The 27,748-nt window shown below is 45.8% G+C and overlaps 1 protein-coding gene across 1 annotated transcript in view; it reads left to right on the forward strand.

Annotated features, from left to right (window-relative positions):
* Nucleotides 1-27,748, forward strand: part of RYR3 (ryanodine receptor 3) — a 393,437-nt gene that overhangs the window by 332,245 nt on the left and 33,444 nt on the right. Inside the window, exons 72-89 of the mRNA XM_054715636.1 lie at nt 1,741-1,755; nt 4,215-4,385; nt 4,693-4,752; nt 6,265-6,396; nt 7,081-7,193; nt 9,982-10,078; nt 11,663-11,769; nt 12,170-12,221; nt 13,428-13,484; nt 14,423-14,522; nt 14,684-14,763; nt 16,385-16,461; nt 19,882-19,955; nt 20,205-20,222; nt 20,646-20,726; nt 21,179-21,267; nt 22,356-22,484; nt 24,424-24,528. Of these exons, the coding sequence (XP_054571611.1) occupies nt 1,741-1,755; nt 4,215-4,385; nt 4,693-4,752; nt 6,265-6,396; nt 7,081-7,193; nt 9,982-10,078; nt 11,663-11,769; nt 12,170-12,221; nt 13,428-13,484; nt 14,423-14,522; nt 14,684-14,763; nt 16,385-16,461; nt 19,882-19,955; nt 20,205-20,222; nt 20,646-20,726; nt 21,179-21,267; nt 22,356-22,484; nt 24,424-24,528 (1,557 nt within the window). The remainder of the gene's footprint in view (nt 1-1,740; nt 1,756-4,214; nt 4,386-4,692; nt 4,753-6,264; nt 6,397-7,080; nt 7,194-9,981; nt 10,079-11,662; nt 11,770-12,169; nt 12,222-13,427; nt 13,485-14,422; nt 14,523-14,683; nt 14,764-16,384; nt 16,462-19,881; nt 19,956-20,204; nt 20,223-20,645; nt 20,727-21,178; nt 21,268-22,355; nt 22,485-24,423; nt 24,529-27,748) is intronic.

A 27,748-nucleotide genomic window follows, 5' to 3' on the forward strand; every position in this document is an offset into this window, starting at 1 on the left:
GGAATGCTGCATGTCCACACACTGCACTCGCCATGCGAATGGAAGGGAAGCAGAGAAAAATGTACAGTGGGCCACCCTTCTCAGACTTGGTTAACTGAGGTCAGTTCAAAGATGTGTGAGTTCTCTGGAGGCGAAAGCAGATTGGTTTTTGAGAGCTCATTGTATATTTTGTTCATATAACACCAGTTTGCAAATGTATGTTAAGCTAAACATAATGAAGCTGAGCACATGTTTTTTTTGTTTTGTTTTGTTTTTAAACTGGTTTTGTTTTCTGGAAAAATGGCAGCAGCTTCCTCGGAGGGCAATGGTAAGTTAGAACACATTTAGCCCAAGAAATGCCAGTTCCTTGACCAAGATTTTAAACAATGAAAGAATTGTGATGCAGGAAATATTGGAGTGACTCATTATGTAAAGCCACTCCACCCCATGAGGGGTTTCAGTGTACTGTAAAAGGACAGGGAACAGTTTAGAAGATGTCTGTTTTTTAAGGGTGTTCACAATTGTGGGTGTGTTTCTTCTTACTCCAATATCGCCTATTATTCACTCTTCCCTTCTCTTCTCTCCTCTATTCTTCTCTCTCTCTCAATCTCAATCTCTCTCTCTCTCTCTCTCATCCCTCTAGCCCCCCACCTTTTTTGTTTTTATTTTTATTTCTCTTGTTCTTGTACATCTGCAGCTTGAGTGCTCTCTATCTCCCTCTCCCTCTCACCTCTCTCCCTCTTTTTTCTACCTCTCCTTTCGCCTTCTCTCTGCCCTCTTTCCTTCTTCACCTCCTCCATCCCTTAAAAGTCTGTGTTTTTTCCTTAAGTTCACACATAAAATCATCTTCAACTACTGGGGGAAATGAAACAATTTTGAACTTATAGGAATTCATAAATTTTTGTTTAGAAAATAAAAAGCTTTAGGCAACTTTAAAAAAAAAACAAAACACCACCTATTTCCAGTATTAGCAAAAATGCATTGAGTTAACTAATCTTAGCAACATGTGAAGAAAAGAATAAAATGAGAACCTGTAGGATGTGGGAGGCTTTGACCTAAGGTATATAAAGGTCACAACACAAGAAGGGAGGTGCTCCATCCTTCAGGCTGTGGAGTGATTCTGAACCACCTGAGATACTCCTAGAGTCCTTTTTTTAAAAAGCAAACTTTTAGCAGAAGCACACCCATCACCCTTGAGCACAGGTCTGCCCTCTCTTTTTCTTCTTCTTTTTTTAAATTTATTTTTTTAACTATAGTTGACATATAAGATTAGTTTCAGGTATACAACATAGTAATTAGACATTTACATATTTTGGTAACCACAGATCTGCTAGAGGTGATAATGTGGGTGGAAGGAAGAAAAACAAAATGGGGTCTTTGGTTACATGACAGATTGTCTGCAGCTCACCCAGGTGAAAGTAAGGGGGAGCAGGAAAGACTTTAGGTCTAGAGCATTTATCTGAAGACCTGGGTGTGAATGTCACACACTCTGGAAGGCTGGTCTCTGAGAGGATCTTGGCCCAGGGGTGCATTGCCTGGTCTGGGTATAAGTCTTTATGGCCAAATTAACCTCCATCCTAATCTCCCATTCACTCTACATGCCATGTTCAACTGGCTCCCAGAGCGGTTGAGTTTCTGTTGTGTTGGCTGAGGAACTGGGGCTCAGAAGCTATGACTAACATGTGGTACCTTATGCCTTGGACCCTTGCTGTTACTGACTGACTCTTCTCCTTGTTTCTTTTCTTTTGTCTTTCCACACAGGCCATGCAAGTAAAGGTACAGGTCAAATGCATGACGTGTCTTTTCTGTTCTAGTATTAGAGGTCTCAGGCTCTGGCCACCCTCTGCCCTGTGATCACCAGCGGGGGGTGGTACATGATGGATGTTCTCACCTGGATGTCCCCAGGCCTGCTCCAGGGAAGACAACTGCCTGTCAAAGAGTGAATGTAGGCCTACCCACCCTGGAATGGGAAAGCCAGGGAAGCCAGCCAAGCCTCGCCCTAACCTACCCGAGGTCTCCTTGCTAGCTCTGCTCCCTTCCTAAGCTGCCACCCTGCGGCCAGCATGCTAACAAGGATAGGGATACTGACAGGGCTAGGACCTGGGAGATGCTCCCCTGCTGTGCCCTGCAGAGTCAGAATCCCACTTACTGTCAGTGGTCCCAGCCCTTCACACTGTACATTCCTGCCTCTTGTGCAAGGTTCCTATGATTCAAAGAGGGTTTTCCAAGGACTAAACTCCAGGATTTGAAATCAGCAGATAACCATGAATTTTTGCATAAAATGTATATATGGTGTAATAAACCTTAAGGCAATTTTCCAGTGATCCGTACAGGTTCTTGCTTGGAAATATTTCTCTATCTCTTCATTAACGTGTATCTGCTGCCATTGTCCCGAGCACTCTCCCTCAGGAATGTGGAGAGAGGGGGGGTGTGCAGGAACTGGGCCCAGGTAGCCCTTGGTTAGAAAGGGGAAAGGGAGCCATGGACAGAGAGCTGGGGTCTACATATTGACTCGGATGCTACTTGTTTTGTGACCTTGCAAGAATCACTTACTTTCTGAGCATCATGTTCTCATCGATAAAACCAACTTGTTTCTATTTTAGAGTTGTTGGGAGGATTAGAAATGTCTTATTTCAGTAGCAGGCACATTGGAGTCACATCCTATAAGCAGCATTTGATCATAAACTGCTGGGACTGGTGAGATAAAATAGAGAGTGAGCAATAAACTATTTAAATTGTGAATCAAATCCACATCGTTACATTTTGCACTTTTACTGTATTGTAAACAGCATGCTGCAAGTTATCTTTTAAATTTATAAGATGTACAGGGTATCTCATAGTTTATATACTTAAAACTGGGGTGTATCCTTCATGAATGATTTGAAACATTTTCAAGGATAATTTAGACTGTAAATGAGTTTAGCCTTAGCTGCAACCTTTAGAATTCTGCACCGGAGGTAGAACATGACGGAACCTTGCAAGCGCTCGGGAAGTGATAGCGCGGACTCCTGTGGTCCTGTGTGAGCCAGCTTTCTGACCGTGTTCTGGAACACAAGAAGCCGCTGCTTCTTAGCCTCATTTCTTCCTCCCGCTCATATTTCTCACTGCCGCCTCCCACTGCGGTCCGGGTCTGACCTGCTGTTTTGGAGCACCCGGCCCACGGTGGCCCTGCAGCCAGTAGAATTCCCTCACTGGTCAGGGGCTTTGCTGAGGTTTCTGTGAAATAACCACCTGAAGGTGCAGCTGCCAGACCTGGGTGACAGAAATAGCATCGTTTTAAGAGTGTCTATTAATAATTATGAACCTTTCACACTTTGGAAAGTAATTTAAAGAGATCCTCCCAAGGCACTGTTCATTCTGACCCCCCTCTTCTCTCTGAAAGGCAGCCCTGTATGAAATGAACTCTGCTCCAGCCCAGGGTCCCAGGTCTTAGACGCCAGTTCTAGGGTTGGCATCTGGTCTCTGCCCTGCTCCCAGGGCCCTGGGGCTCCGTGCACATTGCAGGGCTGCCACCTCATTGCTGCAGATACTCTTGGGCACCTCATGAAGCAGAGCTTTGGTGAGCACCAGTTTGCTCTTCCTCGGTGTCCCTGACTTCATTTTCTGCTTCTGGCTCTCCAGCCTCCCCCCCAACTCCCTCCCCCCCCACCCACACACACACACTTACACTTTCAGCAGGTGCCCATTAGCTGAAGCAGAGTCCTGCTAGTAAGGTACTGCCTGGGAAGCTTTGCTCTTGCAGGGCCTGACATCATGAAAAATGCGGTCACCGCAGTGCCTTGTCTGATTGAGCCCCCCTACCCCACCACCGTGTGTTGTAGACACTGAGGGTCCTGGGTTGGTTGCCTCAGCCCAGTGCACTGGACTCTTCTCTGAAACTCACTGCTTCCTTGAATGAACTCTCCCTGTGAGGGATGAGAAAGTGTGAGCCAGAGTCATTTGGCCAGTTCTCAAATCATTTGTTGAAAACACCAGTTTTATCTGTTCATTCAGCCCGGAAGTGAGTGAGCAGAGACCGTAGGTGTCCGTGGTATGTGTGTTCATGTGGTCCTGTGAGCATGCGCACAAGGAGGGGGCTGGGGTTTCAGGGCCACCTGGTTGGCTGTTGAACACACTCCTTTTACTGTCCTTCGAAATGTACTGAGGCCCTGCCTGTGCTGACAGGGCCACAAGGAGGCAGGCTGCCCCCTTCACAATCACTGAGCCCCTCTGTTTATGTCACCCTCGTCTCCTAGTCTGGAGGGCAGGACCAGGAGCGGAAGAAGACGAAGCGGAGGGGAGACTTGTATTCCATCCAGACCTCTCTCATCGTGGCTGCGCTCAAGAAAATGTTGCCTATTGGTTTGAATATGTGCACCCCGGGCGATCAGGAGCTGATCTCCCTCGCAAAATCACGATACAGCTGCGTAAGTGCCCGCCTGCCGTGGCTGAGCATGTAAGACAGGTGGTGGGGACAGGCGCTCTGTCCTCCTCTGGGTGGAGGGTGGGAGCAGATGGACAGAACCCAAGGTGCGCTAAGGCAGCACGCCCTCATTGTTGGAGCTGGTTCGGGAGTTAGCATGTTCCCTTTGGAACACGCCTGTCATTTCTCTTCTTTCGTTCTTGGAATAAAGATCCCAGCAAAACTCTCCTTTGGCTGTCTATACGTCCTGCACCCTACCTTACATTTGCATAGTGACCTCTGGGAATAAAATGGAACATCTCTTTCCACAGAGGGACACCGATGAAGAGGTGAAGGAACACCTGCGGAATAACTTGCACTTGCAGGAAAAGGTGATGCACAGGAAGACAATGAGGACCCACACAGGCCTCCTTCTGGCTTCCGGGTGCCATCTTCACGCTTAATTTACTCATGTTTTTCTAAAAACAGTCTCAGAGTACTTGTGTTAAATTGGTAGGACTAGCTCCCTGCCCTTAATTTTTATATTTTTGTTCTTTCCTTTGCTGTTGCTAAGAGGCGTCCAGTAAAGCATTCTCCTCACTCCCATTCAGCCCGGAAGTGAGTGAGCAGAGACCGTAGGTGTTTGTGGTGTGTGTGTTCATGTGGTCCTGTGAGCATGAATACAAGGAGGGGGCTCGGGGCTGGGTCAGGCCTCAGCTTTACTGACAGTGGTGCTTGCTAAACTGTGAAGCAGGACACCTGGGGGAAATCTTGGCACCTCCTGCTCTAGAGATTTGAAAACAAACTTTTTGTATCTGAGTTGATATAATCAGAAAAATGAAGATAAATTTTTTTTATTGTAAAGGCTATCTGATATTTTCCCAGGCCTGTGAATCTGAACAGCTCTTTCCTCAGATACATTATTCCATGAGATGGAGAACTGGGCTGACACAAATAGCCTCTTCTTTTCATCCCAAACATATAGGAATGATAGGGGAGGGGGACATACTCCCCCAAAAAGGGCAGAAAAAAGAAGACATACTAAATCATAGTATTGAGGAGAGGTTGATGCAGTTGGGAAAACTTGTAGAGTTCTCCGTACTAGATATGTATTTTAGGGGCTGATGTTTTTAATAACCTTAAAGGAAGATAGCTGTGGGACTTAATTACTCATATTGTGCATAATTTCAGAGCAAGAAACTTATATAAAATTAGCCTTGAACCAGTGAAATACATGGATCTCCTGCAAAGACAACCATGAAACCACTTGTAGAGACTCCACCCCCTGGGATATGGGCTGGGATGCCAATTAATAGAACTCCTCCTAAAGACAAGGTCATATTTAAAAAATACAAAGTGTGAAAGGAAACCCACTGCTATTAGCCAGAAAATGCAACAAAGTGAAGAATTCAAGCCTAAGGAACTGCAGAAAGGAGTTTAAGTGTGGTTAAAATATTTAAAGAGATAGAAGTAGCAATAGAATCCATAAATCAAGACTTGGACATAATCTTTGTTAAGAAGAAGGAAGATATTATTGAAAAAGACCTCATAGTGATTATAAAAATCAAAAATAGTCATTGAAACTAAAAATCCAATTTATGTGTAAAAAAAAATAGACTAGACACAGCTTAAAAAAGAATTTATGAATTGGAAGTTTGCCTTAAGGAATTAGAATTCAGTGTAGAGAAAGGAATAGAAGAGTTAAGGGACATATGGGCTAGAATGAGAAGTTCCTGCACAGCATCTATGGTATTCCAGAAGACGATAATTAATAGAGAAAATAAGAGAGGGGCAATAATAGAACACCGTCTTGATTAATATGAAACCGTGCTAGACATGAAAGGTTATTTCAGTACAGGAGGTATCGGAGATGCCTCATCTCATGTATGAGCTTTAATTTTCAGTCTGATGATCCGGCTGTAAAGTGGCAACTGAATCTCTACAAGGATGTTTTGAAGAGTGAAGAACCGTCCAATCCAGAAAAGACCGTGGAGCGTGTGCAGAGAATTTCAGCAGCTGTCTTCCACCTGGAGCAGGTAAGGAGCATCTGCTGAGGACTGGGGAAGCAAGACTACCTTGGATAATACAAAGCTGCTGTCTACACTCAGATCTTAGTTAATAATGTTCTTGTAAGACAGAAAACAAGAAGCAAGGATCATCCCAGCTCACACCCAGGTGTCATCTTGGTGCTTCATGGTAGAAGACTCCTCAATTCTTTCCCCTTCCAGTGTTTTACAAATGTTTGCCATTAGCTCAAATGACCTGTTGAAGTTCCCTACCCATTTGTAAAGCTTCTGTTAATAGTCAACCACAGTTAGGAGAAGAAAGCAAACTTAATACCTCCACAAATTGAATCATCCACTAATGCAGTGGTCGGCAAACTGAACTGCGGCTCGCGAGCCACATGCGGCTCTTTGGCCCCTTGAGTGCGGCTCTTCCACAAAATACCACATGTGGGCGCGCACGTACAGTGCAATTGAAACTTTGTGGCCCATGCGCAGAAGTCGGTTTTCGGCTCTCAAAAGAAATTTCAATCATTGTACTGTTGATATCTGGCTCTGTTGACTAATGAGTTTGCCGACCACTGGACTAATGGGTACATCTTACTGACTACAGTTGAGAAATCAAAATTCTTGCAGGGTTGAGAAGTCTGGGCTGAAGATGACCACCTTCGCCACCCTGTCAGCCTGTGCTCCCCTGCCCATGTGATTTCTCCTCAGGTGGAGCAGCCTTTGAGGTCCAAGAAGGCAGTCTGGCACAAGCTGTTGTCTAAGCAGCGGAAACGGGCGGTGGTGGCCTGTTTCAGGATGGCCCCTCTCTACAACCTGCCCAGGCAAGTATTCTGTCATCTTCTGTATTGTGAGCCAGCGGTGGGAATGAAGGTATCCTCCCACAGCCGGGCTCTCTTCTGGCCCCGACACTCATGATCCAAGAGGTAGACATTGGAGTCCTTCACCCATGGAGCCATTACAGTCTTCATGTGGTATAATGGCCTGCTAAGGCAATCCAGGTGAGCATAAAAACTGAAACCAGATGAGATTCCCTAGGACCCCATGCCTTCCTCAGCTCACTGTTTTGCACATGAAGTCAGCCACGTAAGCATATGGAAACTCTCTAGTTTTACCTACGTGGGGTTCTTTGTGAGGATGTAAAGGCACCCTGGAATAAAGGAACTGTTTTGTCAACTACTTCCTTCTAAATTCCATCAACAGATCAAACAATATTTCTCTGCTCAGGCACTTGGATGACACCAAAATCACTGTGTTTCCTCAGCAGGTACAGAAATGTAACTTGAGTTACATTACACAGTGTATGTGCCTTCAAGGTGAAGAAAGGGCACGGTCCCAAGAGGCTAGTCATGGACATGATGCCTTTATCCTGGTATTTAGTCCATACCCTGAGTTTAACATTATGTGAAGGCTTGTCTGGAATGTGTGTGAACACACGTGCTGAGTACCGGTACAGATTGGGCCAGCACTGACCCCGTGGACTCACTGTCATTGGTGATGTGATCACATTCCATCCTCAGACTAATTTCAGAATTAGTGAGGTCAGGTCTGTGATCAATAAACAAAGCTGATAATTATGTATCAGCCTCTGCTTTATCAGCATTCAAATCAATAGGAACATCCTCACCTGGTTGGGAAAAATAAACTGACTTGGACAAGTATATTCTGAATCCCAGGTAGGTTTTTGGTTTTTTGGAAAATCAGATAAAGTACTATTTCTATGCTTGACACTTTACTTTTATCAAATTGTTCATCTTGACCATCATTTGTCCAGAGTGTCCTGTAACCCTCTCCTGAGTCAACTGGCCAGTTGAGCTTCCCTAGTTGGGGTCTTTGAAGATGGTAGAGAATCATGGCCTCTGAGACACACCTGCTTCTCCAAGTCTCTCGAGAAAACAGACTAGTGTCTTTGGAAGGGGATCAGGCACCACAGAATCAAATAGAATTCATTAATAAAAAGCTGAAAATTAAGTCAAGCTGTCATGGGAATGAAGGCTGCTGAAGTCCTAGCCAAAAAACAACAAAGAAATTCATAGCCCAGTAGAAAAAGCAAAAAGCATAGGGTTTTGTCTGTTTTCAAGAAGTGGTGAAATATCATAAGGCATGCACACTCCTCTCTGGTGGGGATTCGTGCCTGACGTTGTGCTAATTTGGCCTCCAGAAGAGCTCAGCTCTAAGCTCATATCTCCAGGACCAGCTAGGCAGAAATTTCACCTCTCAAAAACAAGCTTTTTTTAAAAAAAAAAACACACTGAGGATGCTACTACCACCCTTTCATATTTTGGTTGCTCCTTCAGCAACTCTACCCTTGTGTGGGTAACAGTAAGTTCAGGAATTCACTGTGTCCTTGATGAAACGTAGCCATCCTACCCCTAACCCAGTTGTTTTGGGAGGTTGCCCTGGATTTCCCCTTAGGGTGGAGGAATGTAAGGAGATTTCATAACAGCAACAATAAAAACTGTCTAAGGAGCTAATGGGGGAGACCACACCCCTTCTTCATTTTGTTATGTCGTAGACTGCATGGAACCTTCCAAACTAAAGGGCTAAAGGGATTGCTTTTATTATGTGGAAACTGTTTCTCTGATGTTAGTTTTTTAAAAGAAAACCTGTGTGCTTTTCTCCAGACACAAAATTAACAATTTCTTCCTGAGCACCTTTCAACGGGTTTGGCTGGAAAAGGTTAATGAAAAAACTCAGTATGACAGGCTTATACCCATTTTAATGGTAATGTAACCTATGGAGGGACCTGCTCATTCTCTGCACACTCCTCCTTCCTTGACCATGATTTAACATTACCATAAAGACACAAAGTTGTGCAATTTTTTTACATAGCTCTGATTGGTCAGATTTTAAAGAAAGCTAGCAATGGCTGTGTTTTACGGGAAACCACGGCCAGGGTCTTGATGACTCTGGTCTTGACCTTCATCTTCCTTTTCTCTCCTTCCCTCCTCACTGCTATCCTCACATTTGGTAACCCATTGACTGCTATTCAGTGGCTAATTTTCCCAGAAGTCAAACCTGGCTTCTAGGGAGCGAGTGGCTTGCGCCAGTGATTCAGCGTTTTCAGCAACCAGGGCCACAGCCAGAACCCACAGGGCACATTGGAGTCATGCTATTGAGCGCAGCTCGCCCAAGCCTTGACTTCCTAAGTAAAGCTGGAGCGCCTTGCAGGCATGGCTCCTTGGAGGCCCTGTAAAGTATATCTGAGAATAACCCACTCACCGACAGCATGATTTAGATGGGATCACCTGGAGAGGTGGTCGGCCAAAAAGGAAGAACCAATCTGCTGTATTAAACAAATACTTCTGGACTGTTCCTAAGAGGAAATGTGATAAAGACCTTGTAAGACCAGGATCGTGGTTACCTCCTGGCCTTCCACTAACCATTGTTAGTTCATTCAGAAGGTGCCCCAGACATTTAGGAAGCACTGTGTTAGAGGGTTCTGATTTCTTTGAAATAAATGCTTATGGTGGTGTGCTTCTGGCTACTCTGACCAATCAGAGGATAAGAATTGTACAAAAGTCCGTTCTGCTTACTAACTGTTAACCTCCCAAACTAAAGTAAGGTGTCCCATGGATTCCTCTTGACCTCACTCTCACCCCTTCCGCTCAGGCACCGCTCTATTAACCTCTTCCTCCATGGCTATCAGAGATTTTGGATAGAAACAGAGGAGTATTCCTTTGAAGAGAGACTAGTACAGGATTTGGCTGTAAGTACTGACTCAACTGGGAGCAGATATGAGTGTGAATGAATTTGATTTCTGTATTTGTGTGTGCGTTATAACAGTTAAAGATTCGCAAAAATCCAGTGTGTAAATTTGAAAGGAACTAATGGCATAAATTATCAGGGGGAAGCCCTGCTAATGACCATAAGAGCCAGAGAATGAATTTCACTTGGAGGTGCTAATCACTGTTGTCCTGTTCGTCATCATTATTAACAACTAATATTTCCTGGGATGCACGGCCATGCCATGGGAAATTCTCGCTAAGTTTTGAGCACTACTGGTCGCAGGAGGCCGCCAGCCCGAGCCCAGGCCCTGCATCTGTGTTAGGAAGGCACATCTAAATCCCCTTCCTACATTCCATGTTTCTGTAGTTGGCCCTCAGAAAATGTGTCATGCCCCATCTCTAACAGACATCACACTGTAAAACTACTTACAATTATACCCCAGCGGGGAGGCAGGGAGCTGTAGCAGACCACAGAGCTGCATCCTGGTCCAGGAAAAAAATAAACCCTCCTATCCTTTAGCCGAACCATGGTTGATTATTTTTTCACTTTTTCTTATTTCTCTCACTTATCTTTTTCTCTTAGCCCTTATTCTCTCTGTTACTCTTGCCCCGTGTTTCTCATATTCACTGTTTCCCACGTTTCTTCCTCTTTTTATATCTTCCTATCATTCTCTTTCTTTTCCCCTCTGCCCCTCTTTTTTTTTCCCTTTCATATTTTCTCCACTACTTTCCTTCCATTTGTCTTTTATGGCCCTCATTGTTTTCATATGTGCCCTTCAGTCTCGATTAGTGTGAAGTTGACAGTGAGCATCATTTCGGCTGTGTACTTCTTCTGAACCATTCACACAATCTATGCAGTTCTCACCAGTTTGCTGAATATGGTCCACCCTGCTAGCTGTGCTAGTGAGCTCACTTTTACCTCTGGCATCAGCTGCTAGAGAGCTCACTTTTACCTCTGGCATCAGCCCTTTCTGTAAAAGGAGATAGAGACTCGACAAGAGGAGAAACTGTAAGGCTTGCAGCTCCAGAATGGCATCTCTCAGGAACAAGAATTTTAGAATCAGGAGTGAGGTTAGGAAAGAGAAATGTTGAGCCAGGTTGAGTCTAGAGTAGTACTAGCCCCCAAATGGCTCCAGGGCTGTGTCACTCTTGCCTCATCCCTTTTCCAGCCGAGTTCTCCAAAAGCAAGTTCAGATGAGAGGCCCAGCCTCTCAGTGACTATCCAGGGCTGCCCTCCTGAGCTCGGGTGCCCAGAGCTTGCATGAGTCTTGCTGATTGGGGTGTGGAGGCCTCGGCTGTAGTCAGGCTTTGGCTTTTCCTTTCATCTTGTTTTAACCCAAAATTGGAATGTTTCTTTGACTGAAAAAAAGCATATCCATTTATATGCCAAACCCTGCACCCTTAGGGCTTCTGTCCTGAAATAAATACGTGACATAGTGGTTTCTCTTTGTGCTTGTAGTCTGACGCACTCTGTGCCTTGCGCTTTGCCTTCTCTCTGCTCGCATGCAGTTGTGTGGCACGTGCTGAAATCCACGCCTAAAACCTGTTTGCATTGGTCTGTGTAGAAATCCCCCAGGGCGGAAGAGGAGGAGGAGGCGGAGACGGAAAAGCAGCCAGACCCACTGCACCAGATCGTTCTCCACTTCAGCCGCAATGCTCTCACGGAGCGGAGGTCAGCACCATCAAGGCACCCGCTCCCTCCCACACCCTCCTCTCACGGATGGCAGTGCCTGCAGAGGGGCTGCCAGATTCAAGCCGCCCTCCTTGCTGCCCTCATGTTGGCCATCAGGAAACATCTAGGGAAACCCCATAAGCCACGGCCCTCTCATCATAATGCCAGACACTCACTGGTCTAATAGATTAAGCAGCCTCACACTGTAACCTTCCTCCCTGAATTCCATGGCAGGCCAGTGCCCACTCCGATTCCCAGACTGGTTTCTCAGAATCAGGGTGGGGGTGGGGGGGTCTAATTAATTCACTAGTACATATGTCATTCAAGATTTATGTGGCTCTTAGTCTTTTCCACTGGGCCTTGAAGGTAGCCTGCTAAATATTTCCTTTATTCTTTCCAGCAAATTGGAAGACGACCCTTTGTACACCTCCTATTCCAGCATGATGGCCAAGGTACACCTGGTTCCTGCCCACTGTCTCAGTCATTCTCTCTCCTTAGACCTCTTCAGCACAGAATCTGTCATGCTGAGCAGCAGGCCTGGGACTCGGTCATGACATGAGCTCCAAGCAGAGCACAGTCCATGTGCCATACGGGTGACACTAATAAACCACTCCACTGTCCTCCTAAGAAACCTTGAGGCTTTGCAGAAACAGTGGGTACTAGTGGCTAGGATCACATGACAGATCTAAACCAGCTAAACAGGGCCTGGACATACAGACAGCCCTGGCATTTTCACTCAGTGTTCAGATGCATCCAACTGTTCAAACACATCTGTAGGCAAAGGAAGTTCAGTACGTTTGGAAACAGGCTCAGAAACAGAGGGAGATCCTAGTGTTCTAAAGGAGGCAGCAGGGCCAGAGATGTTGTTTCTGTGTCGCCTGGAGGGACGGTGACCTCTGGAATGCAGAGTGGCTAAGGCAGTGATGGCGAACCTATGACACTCATGTCAGCACTGACACGCGTAGCCATTTCTGATGACACGCGGCCACTGAGGCGGCCGCATGCCAGGATGAAACATTTGCTGCTCCTGAGGATGAAACATTTGCGAAATAATGTTTTTTCCTCAAAGTGACACACTACCCGAGTTATGCTCAGTTTTTTGGCGAAGTTTGACACACCAAGCTCAAAAGGTTGCCCATCACTGGGCTAAGGGAACTGCTCCTTCTCAAATGGGAAACCTTCGTGTCAGGCAGAAAGGGGACGTGTTGGGGTACAGAGCACCTTTTCCTTGGCCAGATATACCACGTGGCCACGATGGGAAGGGGCACTTAGGGATTTACATTCTAGGTGTCTCTGATCTTCTTCCCAAGCCCCTGGTTCTTGTTCCGAAAGGGACAGCTCCCTGTGCTCCTATCTCTTGATTTACACTAGAACTTGACTGGGTGAGAGAATTCAGGTCTCTGTTTAAACCAGATGGGTCCTCATTAATTGTGTGGTCTTGGCATTCCCATTCTCATCTCTGAACCTCTTTGTAACTGCAAAGGTGGCATGTAGAGTAGAAAGTTGCCCTGCAGTGGTCAGAACATCCTTGGTTTTACAACAGGCGTGAGGTCCTGTGAATTGCGTCCTGTCCCCTGCCGCACAGCGGGCCAGTCTTGATTTTCAGATCCACCTGTAATGTGATTGCCTGTCTCCTTTCTCTGTTCCACCGAATCCAGAGTTGTCAGAATGGGGAGGATGAAGAAGAGGAGGAAGACAAGGAAAAAACATTTGAAGTAAGTTTTCACTAAGACTGAAGACAGGGCCATCCTCCAAAGCCAACCTTCAGAGGTGGGTGCTGACGGCCATGTGGCCCACCCACCATGTGTATCTGGTAGCAAACACAAAAGTCTGCCTGGATAAAGCACTCTGTTAGCTGTGGCTCTGTTGTCTGTCTGTCTGTCTGCCTGCCTGCCTGAGGAAAGGTAGCAGGCAGCCAGTCAGTCAGCAAACCACCTACTAGGTTAGTTCTTCTGGGAAAGTTTATACTTCTACCCAAGTATGGTAGTAATGGGCCAAAGAAGGACAAATTCAAACATCCAAAAATGAAAATTCAAAGCAACAAAGACACTGGGATGGTTTGGGCCCTACTGATCTGTAAATGTAGTACAGTAATAGCGATTTTTATTTTTGAGGCAATGCAGAACCCTAAATCTCCCAAGATAAAACTATATTAGTTGACTTGTACTCTTTTATAGACAAAGTACACAACAGTGACAATATATGAATATAATTACAGTTCTGGAAAGCCTTGGCATTCTGGTATCCCATATCCAATAGAGTCTCTGTTGACTGTGGTCTGAACTTCCTAGGTAAGTGGGTGTTTTCTATAGTCTCACAGGTAAACTCCAGGTGACCACTCCGCAGGTCTCTTTGTATGGCAGGACATTGAAATCAAACACATTTTAATCTGAGGTCACTTCCTATAATCAGAGTATAAAAGAGGAATGGACCATGTTGCCTTTCTTATCAAAAGTGGAAAATTAGTCATCAAAATATGAGTGAATTGCAGGTGGACAGTTCTGGAAAGCTGAGTAGCATCTGACAATAAACTTCAAAGCTCTTCTTTGTGTGTTGCCTTCCTTAGGCAGGTAAAGATTCTCTCTCTCAACTTACCTCCCCACAGGGAATTCCCTGGGGGTAAGCAAACCTTGTCCCTGTGTACCTTTTCTAGGAAAAAGAAATGGAAAAGCAGAAAACCCTCTATCAGCAAGCTCGGCTGCATGAGCGCGGAGCTGCCGAGATGGTCCTTCAGATGATAAGCGCCAGCAAAGGTGATTCCCGGGGCTTCTGGATGGGCCCATGTCACTTCCACCAAGAATTCATACTGTGAAATGAAGTCATTATGAAAGAGTCCCGATAAAGCCCAGTTGCTGGGATTTAAGTGGGCTTTACCCTCTCTTTCCTTGGCGATTCAATCAAATCTTCACAACAGGTGAGCGGAGCCCCATGGTGGTTGAGACTCTGAAGCTGGGGATTGCCATTCTGAATGGAGGCAACGCCGGCGTGCAACAGGTAATGGGGACTCTCAGAGGGAGTCAGGCTTCCTGGGATATTCCCATCGACAGCCATCACACTTCAGGGAAGAGGCATTGACTCAGCTACAGGGGCCACCACCCAGAGTCATCTTTGCTGGTATTTGTCCTTAGTGACCCATTAGATCAGAGTAGCTGGGGACACCAATCAAAGCAGGCTGGGAGTTGACAGGCAAATGTGTACTTAATGGAGAGGGTTTACACAGGGTTCAAAGAGAAAAACATTTTGTTTTTTCACCATTAATTTTTTTTTTTTTGCATAATTATGCTCTAGAAGACGTCTTCTAAAGTTTAAATTTTTACTTCACCTTTTCATTGAAGTAAATAGCTGCCCTATTGTGAGCAAGGAGCCTGCTCAGTTAATCCCACATACCTGTTGTTTGCTCATTCATTCACTCAACAACTATTTAGTGATTGCTGGTGATGCCCTGAAGTCAGGCTCTGCTCTAGGGGTGCAGGGTGCAGCAGTGAGTGATGCACATAAAATCCCCTGCCAGCAGGCATTAAATGATAGCACATTAGCATAGAGTGCCTGGCACAGAGAATTCGTTCAACAATCTGAATTGGAATGGCTGCGGAAGACAGGCATGCACCGGTGCCACCAGTGCTCTGGCTCAAAGCATCTGTATGCAGATGCCTGTGTGACATTTCAAATATTTCTGGCATTCGTGAGGCTTAAATCCCAAGGCTTTTGAGAATCCAAACTCCTAACTACCACTAGGAATATCATTTTTCCCAGCCTTTATTAATCCCAAACAAATGTCTTATTAATAACTACCATTTTCTGCCCCCACAAGTGTGGCTCAGTGATTGAGCGTCAACCCATGAACCAGGAGGTCACAGTTCAATTCCCAGTCAGGGCACATGTGCCCAGTTTATAAGCTCGATCCCCAGTATGGGGCGTGCAGGAGGCAGCTGACAGATGATTCTTTCTCATCCATGATGTTTCTCTCTCCCTCTCCCTTCCTCTCTGAAATCAATAAAAATATATTTTTTTAAAAAAAAGAGAACTACCATTTTCTAAGATACCCCTCTCCATCACCACCTCATCAGTTGATTTTCTTGAAGGGCCTTTTTAAAAAACAAACAAATATTATTATGCCAGACAAAGTTCCTGCCCTCCCAGTAACAGAGAAGAGAGGAAACAACGTCTGATTGTGAAAGAAATGCTGAGCTCTCATAGAGGCTCATTACTGCTAAGCTCCTTGCTTCAGTGTGTCAAACTCATTGTGGGAGCTGTTCAGATTATACCTCACAACCACAAACATTACTAAATCATGGTCTTGGTGCTTATTCCCAAATAGGAGAGACTTCAAGCTGTAAGTCTATGAATGTGAAAGATCTACTATGCTGCCCTAGCAGAAATTCCAGTGGATTTTATAGAAATGTCCCGCCTAATGATTCAGGTTCTGTTAAGTAGGGAGTGTGGGGGGCAGACACATGGCAGGTTTAAGTCCACAGGGTAACAACCCACCACTGTGGATCTGACTCAATGTGCCTACTTGACTAGGACTTTGCCATTTCTCCATTACAATTAGAGGATCAGTACTTGTGTTATAGTTTCCATTGTTTTTTTCTTTTAAAATGTATCTCCCTTGCAGAAAATGTTAGATTACCTAAAGGAGAAAAAGGATGCTGGATTCTTTCAAAGCCTTTCTGGTCTTATGCAGTCTTGCAGGTAAATATGGGAAAACCACCCACATCAGTTTTTAAACTCTTCACTATTCAAGGGAAGGGGAAATGATATGGGGAGGGCCATGAAGTAAGCTGGCTTATCATGAAATTATTGAGAAAGGAGTCACCTACTGGAGAAAGTGAAGAGGATGGATGGGTATTGTTCCTCCAGCCTTCAGGATAATATTCAAATAGTATTCAGAGGGGAAAATGTAATGTCCATTGGAGACACACACACACACACACACACACACACACACACACACACACACACGTTTTTGGTTTGTTAATCACCCTCACCTCCTTTTTTGTTATGTTGTTATCCTCAGAACTGAGTGTGAGTTTCTCTCCTATCTAATAAAAGAGTAATATGCAAATTGACCATCACTCCAATGCACAAGATGGCTGCCCCCATGGACACAAGATGGCTGGCAGGGGAGGGCAGTTGGGAGGGACCAGGCCTGCAAGGGAGGGCAGTTGGGGGCAATCAAGCCTGGAGAGGAGGGCAGTTAGGGGTTATCAGGCCTGCAGGGAAGGGCAGTTGTGGGGGGACTAGGCCTGCAGGGGAGAGCAGTTGGGGGAGACTAGGCCTGCAGGGGAACGCAGTTGGGGGGACCAGGCCTGCAGGGGAGGGCAGTTGGGGGGAACCAGGCCAGCAGGGGAGGGCAGTTGGAGGGAACCAGGCCTGCAGGGGAGGGCAGTTGGCAGGGGGGGGGGGGGAGAGACCAGGCCTGCAGGGGAGGACAGTTAGGGGTGACCAAGGCCTGCAGGGGAGGGCAGTTGGGGATGACCAGGCTTGCAGGGGAGGATAGTTAGAGGTGACCAGGCCTGCAGGGGAGGGCAGTTGGGGGTGACCAGGCCTGCAGGGGAGTACAGTTAGGGGTGACCAGGCCTGCAGGGGAGGGCAGTTAGGGGTGACCAGGCCTGCAGGGGAGGGCAGTTAGGGGTGACCAGGCCAGCAGGGAGGGTAGTTAGGGGCAATCGGGCCGGCAGGGGATCAGTTAGGCATCAATCAGGCTGGCAGGGGAGTGGTTAGGGGGTAATCATACTGTCAGGCAGAAGCGGTTAGGGGCAATCAGGCAGGCAGGCAGGCAAGCGGTTGGGAGCCAGTAGTCCTGGATTGTGAGAGGAATGTCCGACTGCCGTTTAGGCCCGATCCCAATGGCAGTCGGACATCCCTTGAGGGGTCCCAAATTAAGGAGAGTGCAGGCTGGGCTGAGGGACACACACCTTCCCGCCCCCATGCATGAATTTCATGCACCGGGCCTCTACTATGCTCATAAAAATCAAACCGGAAAAGAAGATGAATGCCTCATTATGACTCAAGCCTATGTTTTCATTAAGCACTTTGTTAATCTTTAGTCTTAACTGGCCTTGGAGCCTGAATAGATATTCGGTGGGTACATATTTTGACAGAGGTACATGCTAACATGAGAATATTTTGTCATAATCTAAAAAACAAAGCATTAAACTTTCCATGCATATTACGAAGTGTGTAAGCCTCCCCGCATGGTGAAACCTACTGACAAATGAACAGTTCTTAACCTAAAGTCAGGTTACCATACCTGCTCATTTCAGAAATGAGCCAGAAATCTAAGAAAAGTGTCAGCTTATTCTCTAATTTTTACATATATTTCTGAACAGTCTGCAACTCATTCTAAAAATAATTCAAAGTTATAATTATCTGGCTCATTTGCCTCCAGTTAATATCCTTTAAAATGGAACATTACATTTTCCATTTGAAAATTTGGAGGATGAACATTCTTTCTTATGGTGGACTTCATAATTTTACTAACCTTACTTGATTGGGTAAGTATTGTACTCTGGGGCTGGAGGGAGTATATTTGAGCTGCAATACAGTCCCTGTTCTTACCTCCCCCACCCACACTGAGAGCCAATTTGTTTATTACCTCTCTTAGAAAAAGAAAATGTAATATTGCCAGACCAGACTCACCAAAGGTAAAATTGTGCATGTGCACTCGGGTGGCAAAAATCAAGGCAGTTCAGTTCCATATTGCTCATGAAAGTCTCAATTAAAATCCTAAGAGTTCCCTTGGTGGTCAGCAATACTTAATATTGTTAAACTCATTTATAAGGCTGACTTGGAGGGACAGATGACATACCCTTATAAGCCAAATGAGTTCTAACAGAAGTTTGAAGGTATGTTAGTCGTCTTAGGCCGATTATAAACATAATACATATTTGTAAAACATTTAAGCATTAGAGAAATTTAAACATTTGAAATGAGTGTTTCGTGATAGAGTAAGGGTCAGAAATGTCTGTTGCTTAGATTGCCTCCTGAATCAGAACTGCTGCTTCAAAGCAGTCATGTCCAAATGTCCTGTTCTGTGTTATCCTCTTGGACAGCAAAACCAAATGAAAGGGGTCATTTGTGTTATTGAACTGGCCCTTTTGACAGTAGGATCTGGGAAGAACCAACAAGATGGCAACAGGAATTTTCACTGTTTTCTCTTTCAAATTCATCTAAATTGCAGCATGTTTGTGACTCCCTAAAAGGGAAAAAGAGGTTCTGGATTTTCCAATAATGTCTTTCCAAGCTGATGGCCATTTCCGTTGCCCAATGGTAAAAGGCAGAGTAGGTTTTGCAGAATCTTAATGGGTTCAGCCATAAGCTTCCATAAGAGCTATAGTCTTGTGAGACCTGACGTTCTATGAAACCTTTCCGATTGGGGAAGGAGCTAGAGTTTGTTAGAGAAATAGAATGAGCCCCAATTGGAAATAATATGATCACACAGTGTGCTCATTATTAAGCTTGGTGGTTGTACTAGAGGTTCCTGACTGAGTAGAATTTGATGGTGGCCGTGACTAGGAAGGTTGGGGAAAGTAGGGACAAAAATGAAGGCCAACTTGCTAAAAGTTCAGGAACTCCTAGGGACACCACTGCCTCCAGAAAGCTTAATCTCACCTACTATATGGCTCCTGAATGATACAGAATCCTCAAAGGGTCTGACCTTTGAAATCTAGAAATTTGTTGCACCCTCCATCAGTATTCATCCTAAGCACTAAAAGCTCCAGTTCCTTGTGATTCTCAAAGAAAATAGGGAGTTGAACATTAATTAATGCAGCTTACTGTAAATGTCCCTTGAAAGATCTTAGAAACAAATCGTTCCTTCTTTATTTGAAAAGCCTTTTTAAATCTTCATAAGAAAGGACTCCAACTGGACAAAACGACAGCCACCACAAGGTTTTCTGCCCCTCTTCACGATGTGACAAGGTCTGTGAGCACTAGGCTTCCTTGGGAAACACTGGCGGCACAAAACCTGACTCTCAAACACACTGTGATGTGTTAGTGCATTTGTGAAAACCCAAGGACAGGATCTTAGTCAATAGGTGCATTGACGTTAGAAATCTATTTTCCCGGTGTGCGCAGCCCTGAAACTTGCTTTCCTTTGTCTATTACAAGTGTCCTTGATTTGAATGCATTTGAGAGGCAGAATAAAGCTGAAGGCCTGGGGATGGTTACTGAGGAAGGAACACGTAAGTAACTAATGAATGTGAAGGCCACTCTCTTCCTGAAAAAAATATCTTAACTATTTCCTGTTAGAGCCCCTGCTCCTTGATCTTTGAGGACTTGCTCCATTTCGGCAAAATATTTCCGTCAGTAACTTTGATAAAACCATCATCCAGGCTGGATGTGTTCGTAGAGCCAGTGCTAGCTAAAGACAGTTTATCATGGTGTTTATGGTTTTCTTACTTTGTATTCTTCTCTTTTTTTCTTGTCACCAGTCATTGTTCGTGAGCGTGGTAAGTGTGAGTTTCTGGCTTGAGTTCCTACCATGGGTGCATCCTAAGGGATCGATTTAATTGCCTCAGTTCCAACACATTTTAGGCTTGATGGTTGCATGACTTGTTTAACTCAACAGTTTGATGCTTAATTAAAGAAGGGTTTTCCATGTAGCAAGCAAGGGTTATGGTCTGTGAACATTCCTGCCACTAGCCCGGTTATTTTCCTTACAAATGCATCCTGGGGCTAAATATTTTAGCTTTGCCGATCATTGTGTTGTGCAGCCTCAGTTCCGGGTTAATCAGGTTGATCAGCATTCATACAAAGTTCACTTTCCAAAGCATTCTGACACAGATCATGAAGCATTTTTGCAGTCATTTGTATTAGAAGGTGTTCTGTGTTGAGAAGCAAGCAAATGCTCACCAGTGTCCTCTGTTTTCAAGGTGAAAAAGTACTCCAGAATGACGAGTTCACACGAGATCTCTTTAGATTCCTACAGTTACTTTGTGAAGGACATAACAATGGTAAGTGGAACAGAGAGATTTGTCAAGGGAAAACAGCATTCAGGTGCAAAATTCTGATTCCATTCAAGAAGCCACATTCAATACCAGCAGTAGCTAACTTAAGGACAACAGTTAATTCATTCCTAAATAAGAAACCCTATGTAAAATGACCTTGAACTCATGACTAAAGTTATTTAGTACTACCCAGTCTAAGCTGCTTCCAGGATCTTCAGATGTGAAACTAACAGCCCTTTCTGTCAAGGCCCTCAAGGCTCAATAGGTCCGGTTTCTGGTGTCACTGGGATGGGAGGGCTCATGTCAGGACTCTGTCCTGCAAGATCCACCAAGACCTAAACAGGATGCCCTCGTAAGGTTTTTCACATAGTGTGCTTCTGCTGAGTTTAGCAAAGAAAGCACAACCAGCTCTCTAGGCAAGACAGAGACAGGTTCTGACCCAACCCTGCTGTTGTTAGACTTTCAGAATTTCCTGCGGACTCAGATGGGTAACACCACCACCGTAAACATCATCATCAGCACTGTGGACTACCTTCTGCGTCTTCAGGTGAGTGGGCCGTGGATGGTGGCATGTCTCAGATGTACTTCCAAAAGCTAAAGACAGCTAATTACATGAGGTCAGGGAGGCCCAGAAGATAGTAAAACCCCAGTAAGAGGAAGTAAAATACAGTAAGTCCTCAACATCATCAATAGGTTCTTCAACTTTAAGTGAAACAACATATAATGGAACCAATTTTGCCATAGGCTAACTGATTTAAACAAAAGTTAAGTTCCCACAGCATCTCACCAATAGTGTAACCTAACAGCATTCAACAAGACAATTATTCCAGAACCTGCTGTGCCTAAAACGTGTATTTGAATGTTTGAAGACTGACCTGGGAAAGTGGTTTAAAACCATATCATCTATTATGAAATGCTGGTTTATTTTAGTTTTGCCAGTGAAAACCTAGCCACGATGTCCTGGAGCTATCAAACAACCTGTGACTGAGAAAAGATTCTTCACTAGGAAAAGGTTACAGAAAGTGGTCCGAATAAAATGAGTCTACAAGTTCTTAGTGTTGAGAAGTCACTTGGTTTAATTGTTTGAAGGAAAATCCAAATAATATCAAGAAAATCTACACAAACATAAAAAGGATTCTCTTTTCTCTCTGCTGATTCTTCATGCACTTCTGCCATTTAACAGAGCGATCTATGTAACCTCCCTGTGTTCCAGTTTTCTTGTCTGTAAAATGGGTCTCAAAGGGTGATGGTAAAGATTGAGAGATTTAATATATACAATAAGTTCAGAACAATGCCTGGCACTTATAGTGTTAGTTATTGTGTTGTTATCATGATGATTTGGGTGATAATCATTATCTTTATCTTTAGGGTACATTTTTCCTCTGAGTAAATTGTCCTATATCATGGTCACCCAGGTCCAGCTGTCCTCTCTCCTATCTTTTCTTTCCTACAGAGGGACATCTGTCCTTCAGAGATGCCAGGATCAGCTATCTCTGTGCTTCTTCCCAGAGTGCCAGGCTCCTGTCTTAATGAAGAGGTCTTAGAGATGTGGATTATCTTGTATTCTTCCTGTATGTTGAGTTTAGCTACACTAACTGAAGACAGAGAAATACTAAACTACTTGTCTGTTCTTAGGAATCAATCAGTGATTTCTACTGGTATTATTCAGGGAAGGACATCATTGATGAATCTGGACAGCACAATTTTTCCAAAGCTCTAGTGGTCACAAAGCAGATTTTCAATTCTCTTACAGAATACATCCAGGTATGTGCACGGAATGCATGTTCAAACACAAGGAGAACATTTTCAACATCCCCATGCTCTGCATTCCCTACAGAACATGTGGGTGCACGGATGGACTGTGTATCTAGCCCTATTGCTGACAACACTTCTTTTCTGTAAATAGGAACCAATAGTACCTACACTCTGTGAGAAGCTATGGTTTATGGGTCCCCACTGTGACTCATTCATAGCATTGTCACACTTGCATTTATCTAGTTATATTTTGCTTTCCCTCCTTAACTGAAAACTTTTTGCAGACAAAATGTTCTCATTCAATTTAAAATTCCTCATTTCTAGCACAATGTCTACATCATAGGTGTTCCATAAGTGTGGATAGTGGAGTAAAGAAGTGATTGCTAGAATGAAGGAATAAAGGCATAAATGATGTCACCTTGAGTCTTGAGATTAAAAACAGAATTAATGACATCCTATGAATTTGTCAGAAATGAACTCTATGGATAAGGTAACTTCAGAAGTACATAAGCTATGTGAATGCCAGTTAAGTCCACAAGTGAACTTCAGGTTGAATGTCTAGAACTAGTAGCATTCTTTTTCTGTTCACAGTATTCTCTGTTCATTGCCTACAGCAGTCTAGCTACCATGAAAAGAGGACACCCTGGGGCATAATTTGCTATAAAATCAGTAGCCATGTCACAGTCCTCAGTGATGTTGCATATGTTTCTTAAAGATCCATAGGAGGAATCAACTGGCACAGTCAGATCATATTTGCTTATTAAGACAAACTAAGACTATTAAATTTAAAGGAAGATTTTAAGGGAGAGATTGATCATTGTCACCTGGAGAGATAAACCTAGGAACAGGTGACTCATCTGAAGTGTCACAGAATGTGAGATGCCTGCGAAGACCATTGAACAGATTTGACAAGCATCAGATTTGCTCTCTGCAGAACCCATTCCAATTTTCAGAATGCCCCATGCAGCACTTAACCCTAACACAAAGCAGACACTTTGTGTGTTTTTTTGTACAAAGGGTTTTGTTCCAAAAAGAATCTAGAGGTTTCTAGGGATCAGATACCAAATGTACATGAACAGTGATTTTTAAATAAGGCTACATGATTTAAGGAAGCAGGCAATATTTGTCCTGCTCACCTCTTCCCTGGGAATTCTGTCAAGACTCTTCCAGAACATGAGATAGTATCAGTGTTCTTTTCGGAAATTTCTTACTGAAGGGTCATTTGGGAATTGATTAAAAGGTAGGAAAAATAAACTATAAGGAAGGGTTTACAATAAGAAATAGCAGATCAATAATGATCTGCAAAAATTGGAAAGGATATTAACATGAAAAATGCAAACTGGTCATTGTCTTCCCTCTGTGTTTGGCTTTCAGAAGAGATAGAGATGGTATTATACCTAAAGTTCAGGTTAATGGTAAGAAAATCCTAAAAGTAATTGACCAGGAATATTATTCAGTGTTTTGGGTTTGTTTTGTTTTTTATTTGAACAGATAACCATGTGCTCATAGCATTCTCCAAGCAGCTTTGCCAGATAACAGATGTGCTAGGGCTTGATTTTCACATTGGACTCCACGGAACCCTTGAGTTCCTCAGACCCCTTGTATGCCAAGGTGTGGATGAAAGTGAGCAGGAGTGCCCTTCAGTCTTGTTCAACCAGAGTACTGAACTTTTTTAAATGATGTTCTTCAGTGTAAGATTTTTTGAAGAAAATATTCTAAGGCTAAAAGAAAATCTCTGGACATCGCTGGACTATGAAATTCCTATTGGCTTTTGTTAGACATAGGATGCTATGATGGGGGTGCTAATATCCTGGGGAAATATTGAGCACAAAATATGTGACTTTGGGGAGGAGCTATCTGTTCATATAAGCTAGTGTCATGGGCCCTTGCTAAGCCCTTCAGAGCAGCTCGTGATGTTGCAGTGAAATCGGATTCCTCCTCTCCACAGGGCCCTTGCATTGGGAACCAGCAGAGCCTGGCTCACAGCAGGCTGTGGGATGCGGTGGTCGGCTTCCTCCATGTGTTTGCTAACATGCAGATGAAACTCTCTCAGGTACTGTGGCCGGTCCCCAGTGAGTTGTTGGTGTGAAATGCTAAATTAATCCTCACCCCCTTGGTATTCCCATTGTAGATGTGGCTGCTTGATCAAATGGCTAAAAAAGTCAAGCAGATTAGCTCTCATTTTTAAAACCCTGGGTCTAAATGGGAGATGGGAGTGAATGTCCCAGACAGGCTTTTGCATGGATGCAGCTTCCTTCCTTATGTCCCACCAACCTATCCTTTTCATAATTGCCTCAACATTTGCTTTTTATGGTGCTAATCCTTTTGCTTCCTTGTCACTGCTTTGTCAATTTATAACAATTGATGGCCTTGTCTGGTCTGTCCACTATCTGCATGTCTCTTTAATTCACCTACGCCTTCTCTCTCACCTTTGCTTCCCCCTCCCTCCCCACCTCCGCCTTTCCTTTCCACTCCCCATCTCTCTGGCAAGATGATTCAGACTCGCTCAGAGCATTTATTATGAACAAATAAATGTAGTGTATATAGTAGATGATCATCTCTCTCCATGGCAACCCATGAGGGAGAACTTCAGGATGTTTCAGGTTGATTAGAATAACATTTGTAGCATCAATTTAAATAATGTGTACCTACAATGTTCAAGGCTGTCACATCTGCCTCCTCCCTTCTGGAATGTGCTATCTAACCCTTTCATGTTTTTTTTTTCCCCTTTTGACTCTGGCCTTATGGGAAGAGAGAGTTCTTGGGAGGGCTGCTTATCTGGCAGTAACATGTCAGCTGATTGACTCCTATGTCAACCCAACTGGGGCAGCATGGTGAGGGGCTTCAGAGACAGGAGCCTGGTCCTGCCACCTCCTCACTGGTAAATTTCAGAAAGTCAGGTCCCTTTTCTGGTTTTTTGCTTCATCAACTCTAAAATATTGGGAATTAGAATAGCTAACCTCTGAGGTCTCTTCCAGCTCAAATATTCTACATGTCTATTTCGCATAAAGCCGTGACATACACCAGAGCTGGGACATGTCCCTCTGAAATTTAAAGAGCTAGACAAAAAACCAAGATGGCGGCATAGGTTAAACACCTAACCTGCAGCCGGGCACAACAATTTCAAAAATACAACTAGAGGTCAGAACGGACATCGTCCAGAACCACAGGAAAGTTGGTGGACTGAAATGCCCACAGCTGGGGGGAAGGAGAAGGCCACGGGGACAGTCGGGGAAGCCGTAAAAGCCTGAGGTATGGAGAAACGGGCGGAGACACGAGCACACGCGCCTGCGGGGAGGATGGAACCGGAGAGGAGGGGGCGGCTGATGACCTGGCCGGAGTTCACTGGCAGGAAGGAGATAAAGGCTCCGGAGTGCGCTGAGCACCGGCTCCGATTGCACTGAACCCCATTCCGGGCGAAACCCTGGGAAACTCACTCACTTTCGCAACTCCGCCGCCCCCGCAGGCCGCCCGGCCCGGGACGCTGGGGACGCCGCCGCAGCGGCGGCGCCCGGAGCCCGGCGGCCTCCCAGCACCCGTCCCCGCCGCGCAGCCCCCGCGCGCCTGGTCCCGCGGGCCGCGCGCCCCACACACCGGACGGAGGCCCGGGCGCCCTCTCCGTGCACCTCCCGGCGGCGCTAGACTTCAGTAGAGTTGACTGAATTCAAGGGATTAAAAAGTATAAATTGGGGGGACGCCGCGGCGGCGACGTCCGGAACCCGGTGATGGCGGTGCCTGGAGCTCGGAGGCCGCCCAGCGCCCGTCCCAGCCGCGCAGCCCTCGCGCGCCTGGTTCCGCGGGACGCGCGCACCGCGCACCGGACGGAGGCCCGGGCGCCCTTTCCGTGCACCTCCCGGCGGCGCTAGACTTCAGTAGAGTTGACTGAATTCAAGGGATTAAAAAGTATAAATTGGGGGGACGCCGCGGCGGCGACGTCCGGAACACGGTGATGGCGGTGCCTGGAGCTCGGCGGCCGCCCAGCGCCCGTCCCAGCCGCGCAGCCCTCGCGCGCCTGGTTCCGCGGGACGCGCGCACCGCGCGCCGGACGGAGGCCCGGGCGCCCTTTCCGTGCACCTCCCGGAGGCGCTAGACTTCAGTAGAGTTGACTGAATTCAAGGGATTAAAAAGTATAAATTGGGGGGACGCCGCGGCGGCGACGTCCGGAACACGGTGATGGCGGTGCCTGGAGCTCGGCGGCCGCCCAGCGCCTGTCCCAGCCGCGCAGCCCTCGCGCGCCTGGTTCCGCGGGACGCGCGCACCGCGCACCGGACGGAGGCCCGGGCGCCCTTTCCGTGCACCTCCCGGTGGCGCTAGACTTCAGTAGAGTTGACTGAAATGAAGGGATTAAGAAGTACAAATTGAGAAGTTTGAAAAAGATGGCGGCGGAGGTTAAAGGCTGTTCTGTTGCCTCGCACCCAGCGAAATCGGAGGGGATGAGGTGTGGAGGTGCGTGGGTCTGGCTGGTGGCGGGGGAAAGGGGCTTTTGTTCCAAACCTAAGGGAGATTAGCTCTCCATCACCCTGAAACCCATCTTCTGGCGAACCCCGGGAGACCCAGATGCCTGCGGGGAGAGGCGGGACTCTTGCAGAGGTGCGCCCAGCAATCAGTGTTTGCTGCGCTGGAGTGCGGAACGAGGGGACTTAGATACATGGAAGGCAGAAGGACCAGACTCACAGCCATCGAGGCTCGCCGCACCATGGCCTGTTGGCGCCCTGAGACCCCGCCCCGCCCTGGGACCCGCCCCGCATGTTTTGAAGACCTGCCCCGCAAGTCTTGCAGGCACACCTGCGCCCCAAGCAATGGCTTATGCATGTGGGTGGCCTGCCCTCTGGCAGCGGACCAGATGATCTGCTGTTCTAGTCGGACTGCTCCAGGGCCACTCAGACAGGAGGAAGAAACTACAGTTTTTGCTGTAATCCTTGCTGAGTGCCTAAGGCAGTAGCTGATCTACACCCCATTGGAGACCCAGAAACGAGGGCATCTAGTGGTCTGTGGGAGATGATACCAGATTTCAACCACGTGCATAAGGGACACATTCAACGGGAATATTCAGTGAGCGCCAAAGCTTTGCTGCACCAAGACCCGGCCCATAAACGTGTCTCCTGCACAGCAACTCTTCCTTTATAGACAAAGAGAGCCCCCCCAGTGACACCAACAACAATCAAGACTTAACTATACAAAGGAGGACCAAGATGGAGGCATAGGGCGGAAGCCTGATTGTTGCCTACCACAACAACTTTGAGACTACGACAAGAGAGCAGAGCAGACACCAT

The sequence above is a fragment of the Eptesicus fuscus genome, chromosome 5 (genome assembly GCF_027574615.1).
Source record: "Eptesicus fuscus isolate TK198812 chromosome 5, DD_ASM_mEF_20220401, whole genome shotgun sequence".
NCBI lineage: Eukaryota > Metazoa > Chordata > Mammalia > Chiroptera > Vespertilionidae > Eptesicus > Eptesicus fuscus.